The sequence below is a fragment of the Emydura macquarii genome, unplaced genomic scaffold, assembly GCF_026122565.2.
Source record: "Emydura macquarii macquarii isolate MOO-44397 ecotype Brisbane River unplaced genomic scaffold, CSIRO-AGI_Emac_v2 contig_2680, whole genome shotgun sequence".
In the NCBI taxonomy this organism is placed as follows: domain Eukaryota; kingdom Metazoa; phylum Chordata; order Testudines; family Chelidae; genus Emydura; species Emydura macquarii.
Genome location: NW_027132817.1, coordinates 2,472,371 through 2,481,457, shown reverse-complemented (window position 1 = coordinate 2,481,457; position 9,087 = coordinate 2,472,371). Strand labels below are relative to the sequence as shown.

The following is a 9,087-nucleotide window of genomic DNA, read 5'->3' as shown; positions in this document are numbered from 1 at the left end:
CAGTCAGATAGTTTTTTTCCAAAAGTAGTGAAAGCCCTTCCCGAAATGCTTACCAGGGTTCAAATGAGTTGCATCTTTCAGCTACTCCTATTGTTAAAGAATTGTGAGATTCCTCACTAGCTTCTCTAGATGAGTGGCTTCAGGTTAGCTTTATTTGCAACAGGAATATCAAATATCCAAGACTGAAATCCATGTCACAATAGCATAGCATATTTCTAAAGTTTAAGGAATTACAGCTTTGTGTTATTTATTTTTAATAAGAGTTTACAGTCAGTAAAATTTGGGGTTCTTTTTAAATTCATCTGGCTCATTTTGAGAGAACACATTTCTGTATATGATGTATTTAGATTTACACCAGTGACAGGGAAGCTATCAAGTGCTTATGCAAAAATCAAATGCTGATATGGTATTTTATTTCACTAAACTTTCATTCCAATTCATCTACATCTATAATCAACAGAAGCTAGATAAATTGGGTAAAGCCAGCTGGCTTGCACGGATATTTATGGCAGAAAGAAGAGGATTGAAACGCTTGAGAATGGAAAAGCTAAAGAAGTATTTCTCTTAAAAATTACGGACAACATACAAAACAATTAACATTTTTAATCATAGTCAAATATTGAAACTCCACCTCTTTAAAAACAACAAATGCATGTTATAAAGAGGGTGGAATACAGGAAGTACTTGCCTGTTTTAATTATTTCATTTTTTCCTCAAACAAAGAGGGATTTTTGCAAGCAAACAATTTTTGCTTCAGGGTTTTTATTTACAAACTTTGCTCCAGTCTTAAACAAGACAAAGGATACAGCTGATTAAATTTTTAAAACCAACTAGCATAACAAGCTCTCACACACAAATTAAAATATGCACATTTATAAAAAATAAAAGTACAGATAACAGTAATCAACTGTACATCCTGCAATTTACAAATATGTGGACATACCCCTGCGCTCATGTGGAGTGAAGCTTTGTGCAGACACAAGGGTGAGCCCATGAATCGTAAGTTGCCGACCTGAGAACTAAGCATCTCTTTATAAATGATCAGCTAGGCAAGGTGGTCTGAGATAATTAAGGTTTACCTTTTTTATCTGTTGCAAAGGGTACACTGAAAAAGTAAATCAGGAGAATGACATTTTTACAATGGAAGAATTAAATAAAAGATCCTTTAAAGACACACCACATTTATAATATCAGCCTACTTCAAGTTATATGACTATATTAGAGCAAGAAATTAACTTAAAATCAGTTATGAATCATTAGAAAAGAAATGTGTAAGGCTTTTAACAATTTATTTTCCTTTGTCATATACAGTATGTTGCGACATATATCCATAAGCTCAATTTGTCAATTTAGCTGCATGACACAATCAGCAACATATTAGATTACACGTTTAGTTATTAATGGAATAAACATGTTTTAAAGCAGTATTTTCTGACCCTTTGTTAATGGATGAACAAGCTTCTACTTCTGTAAGCAGCTCTGATTGCATGCTATTAGCGTACAGGAGTATCTTCATTTACATTTCCTCCAGGCTTCGTTTGATAGCTTCTTCCAATTCCACATCTTCCTCTAAGTAAAAAAGATTAGAGTTTCAAATTATGATGGGCAAAAAACTAATATACATACTTATGTTAATATCATTGAACTGTGGAGTAGTTAGAGCTTTAAAATTATTGTGTGCAATCACTGTCAATCGAGGATAGAGTACAAAAAGGTGAGTAAATTACAAAATACATCATTTTCTTGTTATACCTCATGCACCTATTCATAATTCCAAAATATGAGAACAGCCTTTCACTGGATCACACTAATCCTCATGTCAGGACATTTTTAGTTAAGTATAACTATCTAGGTATTTCTCATGAATGATATCAGACAAAGTATACGGAGAGGAAACTAAAACAAAATATTTTTTAAAAATTTGAAGACCCATAAAACAGACCAGCTTTGATCTGATTCAGCCCAGTTCCTAGTTGACAAGTATTGTAATCACAAGATTTATAATCTTAGTTGACACCATTGTTACAAGCCTCATCAGAGAGGCCCAGAAACAAGTGGGGATGGACACTGAAATAACTTCCTTGCTCCTAAAGTAGTTCCTCCAGTTCAGAACTGAAACACAGGCAGGGCAGCATTGGAAAACTTACATTCCTATGGCCTATGATTTGGATAAAGAGAAGACATTAGTCTCCAATGCTGCCACTGCAGCACAAAATTCACTAACAGAAAAACTGTGCTTGTGCTAACCCAAGGTAGTTTTAGTACTAGTTAAAATAATAGGTTAATTAATTAAATGACAATATAATTGCTCCTTTGTTTAAGGAGGCCACAGTCAGATTTGCAAGCACATAAAAGGGTGAGATGAAGATTGAATAATTTTTCACAATGATGGAAATCTGATTATTGCAACAAAAAAGGTAATTGAATTACTATAATACAGATTTAAAGTGTTTTAATTTCTATTCTGTCAGGTTCAGGTTCTAACTAAAGCTAATATCTTAGACCCAGCACAATATAGCAGGCCAGGCTATGGAATTGGTTTAATGTCACTGATGGATCATGTGCTGTTGATGGATAGAGGGCAGACATTCACTGTCATCCTCCTGGACCTCCCTTCAGTGCCCAATACTGTTGCTCCATATGATATTGCTCACATCTGAGAAATGTAGCAAGGGTCCAAGGCAATGTGCTAAAATGTGTACTGATGGGAAACTGCACCTTCACTACTAGACCCCTTATCTGTATAGACCCACAAGGATCATTTCTCTCCCACTAAGTGAACTGGTCAGACCTACTAGAAAAATGACTGAGAATGATCAGCGTTCACTAGTCACTCTTTATAGTATGCCCTACACATGAATAGCTGTTGTACCATAGGAAGACAGAATCACACCTCAGAGGATTTTACAATCTTTTTAAATAAAAAGAGCCTATTTCTTGTTCTATCACAGCCCTAAGATCCAGAGTCATTTTCCTACTGATTTTATGTTGTTCTTAGGGTTTGTCTACATGGCAAGCCACGGTGTGACTCTACAGAGCACCAGCTTGCTGTGCAATACGCTAAGCTGTGCTGGGACTTTCAGTGCACTGTAGCAGTGTCTACATGGCGAGCTGCTGCACAGCAAGCTGGTGCACTGGAGAGTCAACCTTGGCTTGCTGTGCACTAACCAGCCGTGTAGACAAGCCCCTAGTTTCTCAAAGGGAAACATTACATAGCCAATGATCAACAAAGTGCAGAATGAACACACAGATTTTGGAACTAAATTAAGAGGAAAGCCAGCTTGACAACCAAATGCTTCCCAGAACTCCATACGCATTTAAATAAGTAATGCTTATATAAGTATTTTTAAAAACAAGTCTAGAATGATGTCCAAGTTAGATTTCAATAACAATGCTTGGTAATATCTGGTAAATCTAATTAAATTATGTGTAGAATAGTTTCAATTAAGTCTTGCTTTGTTCAAGTCTTAGTTATAAAGCTGTCTTATGTTTTTGTTTTTAAACGTTCATTCCTCTTGCTCTCAACAGATGTATCAAACCTTTATGCAACATAGTATTTTGACAGTACATCAGTAAAGCACAGCATAGGATGAACAGCAACAATAAGCATGATAGGAAAAGAATCAAAGTTATTTACAAATAGATAAGGTAAAATATATTAACTCAACCTGTTCATGTATAACTGTGTGAGAATTTACAGCTCTCCTTCAGACTAGTATGCCCAGCTGAGGTACAGCATCTGAACTGATTTATGCTTATGTAGATTAGTGGAAATAGATTTTGAGCCTGACACATGCTTTTCTGGCTAGCATGCAGTTTTTGATTTATACCTCCACACTACGTACTCACTACTCATTAATGTTCAATAAAGCAACTGCAGATACTTAAAATATTTTAGACAGTATTCTTTATAGGACACTTGCAACATAAAATTAAGTTACAAAAGAGTTTCTTGTACATTCTCTATCAAAAGGTATTCTCACAAACACAGAAGAAAAGTGAAATTAAGACTATGTTCCTGTTTCTGGTAAACTCATTTGCATTGTCATTTTAATATCATCATCATCCTCTTCACCGTCAAACTGAAATACACAAACACACATCATATAGTACTTCTGAGAAAGTAACCATCTTTTTTCACTAAGCCTGTAGCATGTTTTGAACTTTCATCCACTTGTCATGATCTAAAGATTAATAGTATAGATTTCTCTGGTAAACCACCACTAATACACATTTAAATTGGGTGACTCAGAAAATCATAAAAAGTTCATTTTCAGTATGTGCCCCCTCCTTTCTCAAAGAAGGGCCAAACATTATCTAGACCATCCCTGATAGATGTCTCTTCAACCTGCTCTTAAAAATTTCCAGTGATGGAGATTCCTCCACCACCTCCCTAGGCAATTTTTCCTGTGCTTAACTACCCTGACATTTAGCAAGTTTTTCCTAATGTCCAACCTAAACGGCCCTTATGGCAATTTAAGCCCATTACCTCTTGTCCTATTCTCAGAGGTCAACGAGAATAATTTTTCTCCCTCCTCCTTCTAGCAACCTTTTATGTATTTGAAAATTTATCATGTTCCCTCTGTCTTCTTTTCTCCAAACTAAAGAAACCCAATTTTTTCAATCTTCCCTCATAGGTCATGTTTTCTAGACCTTTAATCATGTTGTTGCTCTCCTCTGGACTTTCTCCAATTTGTCCATATCTTTCCTGAAATGGGGCACCCAGAACTGGACACAGTAGTCCAGTTGAGGCCTTCTCAGCGTGGAACAGAGTGGAAGAATGACTTCTCGTGTCTTGTTTACAACACTCCTGCTAATACATCCCAGAACAATGTTTTTTCTTTGCAACAGTGTGACACTATTGACTCATATTTAGCTTGTGATCCATTATGACCCCCAGATCTCTTTTCGCAGTCTCTTCCCATTTTGTATATGTGCAACTGATAGTTCCTTCCTAAGTGGAGTACTTTTAATTTGTCCTGACTGAATTTCATCCTATTTACTTCAGACCATTTCTTCAGTTTTTCAAGATCATTTTGAATTTTAATCCTATCCTCCAAAGCACTTGCAACTCCTCCCAGCTTGGTATCATCCACTAACTTTATAAGTGTACTCTCTATGCCATTATCTAAATCATTTCTGAAGATATTGAACAGAAACAGACCCAGGACCAATCCCTGTGGGACCCCACTCAACATATCCTTCCAGCTTGACTGTGAACCACAGATTACTCTCTGGGAATGGTTTTTCAACTAGTTATGCACCCACCTTACAGTAGCTTCATCTAGATTGTATTTCCCTAGTTTGTTTATGAGAAAGTCATGCGAGACAATATCAAAAATCTTTATTAAAGTCAAGATATACCATATCTACCGTTTTCCCTCTACCCACAAGGCTTGTTACCCGGTCAAAAAAAGCTATCAGGTTGGTTTGACATGATTTGCTCTTGATAAATTAACTAATCTCCAAATAAGAGTCAAATGTGACATGGGACATGTCAATATTCTGCCATTCCCAGAGATTCCTTGAAGCATCTCTGATACTGATGATCTGAAGATCAGTTATCACTTGCAAGACATCTAACCAGTGCTGTGGTGCTGAACTGCATGGAAGTAGACTGTTCTGGTGCAGGATTCCCTCTCCCAGCTGGGCAGTCATTTGAGCCTTTGAAATCTATGAGGCCTAAAAAGTTAGCTTCTGAGGAGGCCAGGAGACACCTAAAATGCTTTGCCTAAGAACTGGTAGCTCAAAGTGATAAATAATCTGGCTCTGACCTCAAACTGCATTAATTTTCCCTGGTGCAAATACATTGCAAAGGGCATTTTCCAAGCTTAGTCAATACAGGGGTTAAAGATACTGAGTCAGGTATCTGGTAAAGAACAGGCATGGAAAAGTGCAGATTCTGAAAAGTCATAGAGAGAATCTTGAGACAGTCTGAATGGAACAGAAGAAAGGGAGCGTTCTCTGTGTTAGAAAGACAAATTAACAGCAGTAGGTAGATGTGATGGGGCGACCATCCCACACTAGCAGAGAAGGGGTTAACAGAGCCCAACAGGTCCATATAAAAGGGAGCTGCAGGGCAGAGTAGTTCAGTTGCTGCTGGGAACCCAGGGAATAAGGATTGCCTTCATGGAAGGTGGAGAGAGCAGTAAGCACCTTGGATAGAGCAGTGGCTGGCTCCAGGGATTGAGCAGCTGAGTGCCCGGAGATGAGGGCAAAGAAGGTGCTGGGGCCACATGGAAATGGCCCAGGGAAACAGAGCAGCAGGAGGTTGCTATTTACAGGGTCCCTCGATTGGGGCCTGGGGTAGTGGGCAGGTCCAGGTCCTTCCCATTGGCTACCAGGAAAGTGGTTGTACTGTTGGACAGATATCCCCACCCCAGAAGGGGGAAAAACATGACTACCTAGCCAGAGGGCTGAGTCGAGAAGAGGATGCTGCAGTTCTGGGAGCTGAGAGAGGAGCTGGAAGCAGAAGCAGAGACAGAGTGCTGGGTGCAGACGATGGATGTGAGTGTCGGCCTCAAGCTAATCCCCAGCATGACTAGGAGGCAGCACCAGTCCGGCAATGAGGGCTGAACCTTGTGAGAGTAGGGAACAACCACAAAGTACGAAAAAACCAGAACTTCCTTGAGGGGCAAGCCAAAACTGCAGAATGGGGCTCATCACTTATTAGAGAAAAGAAAATGACAGTTTGGTTCCATAGATTCCAAGATATTAAGCACAGAAGGGACCATTCTGACTTCCTACATAATACAGGCCATTATATTTCACTTGCTATTTCCTGCACTGAGCCCAGCAATTTGCAACTGAACTAGACCATAGCTTTTAGAAGGGGGTAGTCTAGATATAAAGACTTCTAACAAAGAATCCATCTCAGGCCTCGGTAAATACACTGTGATGCCGTTATTATCTTCTCCCTCACAAGCTGATGGGAAAATGATACCTTGCTGATGAGAAAGTTTAATTTGAGAAACTCAGAAATGACCTGTTTCTTATTTTAAATACACAGATTAATAGATTCCAAGGCCAGAAGGGACCATTATGATAATCTAGTCTGACCTCCTGTATAACACAGGCTGGAGAACTTCTAAAAATGATTCCCAGAGCATACCTTTTAGAAAAACCTCCAGTCTTGGTTTAAAAATTGTCAGTGATGGAGAATCCTCCACGATTCTAGATACATTGTTCAATGGTTAATTACTCTCAACATTAAAAAATATTCCTTATTTCCCAGTATGCTTTTGTCTAGCTTCAGGTTCCAGCCACTGGCTTGTATTACTTTTCTTTCTAGACTGAAGAGCCCATTATTAAATGTTTGTACCCCATGTAGATAATTACAGATTGTGATCAAATCACCCCTTATCCTTCTTTTTGTTAAGTTAAACAGATTGAGCTTAAGTCTATCACTATAAGGCATGTTTTCTACTCCTTTAATCTTTCTCAAGGCTCTTCACTGAACTCTCTCCATTTTATTCATATCCTTCTTGAATTGTGGCACCAGAAATGGACACAGTATTCCAGCAGCTGTCACACCAGTGCCAAACACAGAGGTAAAATAACTTCTCTCCTCCTACTCGAGATTCCCGTTTATGCATCTCAGGATCACATTAGCTCTTTTGGCCACAGCATCACTCGGAGAGCTCATGTTTAGTTGATTATCCACCACAACCCCCAAATCTTTTTCAGAGTCACATCTTTCCAGGATAGAGTCCCTAGCTCCTGAAAACATGGCTGACATTACTGGTTCCTAGATGTACACATTTACATTTAGCTGTATTAAAACACGTTTGCTTGTACCCAGTTGCCCAAGTAATACAGATTGATTTGAATCAGAGACCTGTCCTCTTCATTATTTACCACTCCCTCAATTTTTGTGTTCCCTGCAAACTTTACCAGTGATTGATATTATGTTTTCTTTCAGGTCAGTGATGATAATGTTAAATAAGCACTAAGCAAGAACTGATTCCTGTGGGAACCCATTGGAAAATTAACCACTGTATGATAATCCTCTGTTTACAGTTATATTTTGAGACCTATCAGTTAGCTAGTTCTTAATCCATTTAATGTGTGCCATGTTCATTTTATGTTGTTCCAGTTTTTTTTTAAAATGAAAATATTGTGTGGTACTAAATCCAATGCCTTACAAAAGTCTATGTAGGTGTCAACAATATTACCTTTATCAATCAAACCTGTAATCTCATCAGAGAGAGACACTTAGGATGCACAGCTAAAGAGGTACCACATGCTGTCTTGGCCAGGTAGGCCTTAAATTAAGGCCCTCACTCCTCTCCAGTGCACTCTGTCAAATAAATGACACTTCACTTCATCTCTTCCCTCAGAGTGACACTGCTGCTCATCTCCCCAACTTCCTACACCCTCACGTGCTGCCAAGTTCTTGCTGGAGGAAGGCAGATGTGGAGGACTACAGGAAGGGAACAGAAAGGTAGTTTTTAGACAAGTAGGGATCCCAGAAATCAAGATGTTTCCACCCTTCTGTCTGAAGGAAGAATCAAACAGGTAGTTCATTCTTGAAGATTGAGATGTCATGACTCCCTGATGGAGAACATGGTCCAGCTGCGATACCAGAGCATGGACATGTTAGTAGTACACCAGTACCATCTGCTATTCATAACCCTCACTGCAATATTTGTTTTTAATCTTGTCCATCTACCACTCACCCATGGCTCTTACCATACCCTTCTTTGGCATTATAACATACATCCCACACCCCCACTGGCTCCACCTCCCCTTCCTGGTTGCCTTCACTCCTCTGTAGTTCCCACCAGCTCTAACTGCTTCTTTTCCCCTCTCCATCGCAACCTATCCCCTCCAGCACAGTTCTACATCCCACATCTCCATCTTCCTCCTCACCTCTGGTGACATTTACCCCAATCCTGTCCCTTTCTCCTCTCCACCCTCTCTCAACCTCCCACATCATCCTCAGTACCACCCTTCTAACCCATTCCCCTCATTCCTCTTGCCCACCTCCCCTTCTTTTGCTGTCTCTGAAACATGCGCTCCATCTCCAAAAAGATCACACCACTGATGCCCTTTTCGTATCTCACTCCTTCCAACTCCTGGATCCCA

At 39.2% G+C, this 9,087-nt stretch overlaps 1 protein-coding gene across 3 annotated transcripts in view; it reads right to left on the bottom strand.

Moving 5' to 3' along the window:
• Positions 1-588: 588 nt before the first annotated feature.
• ZNF451 (zinc finger protein 451) overlaps positions 589-9,087 on the bottom strand; it is a 77,735-nt gene continuing 69,236 nt past the window's right edge. For 2 of the 3 annotated variants that reach the window (XM_067565506.1, XM_067565505.1), the window contains exon 14: positions 589-1,569. In XM_067565506.1, coding sequence (XP_067421607.1) covers positions 1,517-1,569 — 53 coding nt within the window. In that variant the 3' untranslated portion in view covers positions 589-1,516. Of the gene's footprint in view, positions 1,570-3,890; positions 4,083-9,087 lie in introns of those variants that run through there. The other variant, XM_067565507.1, reaches the window with a different exon arrangement.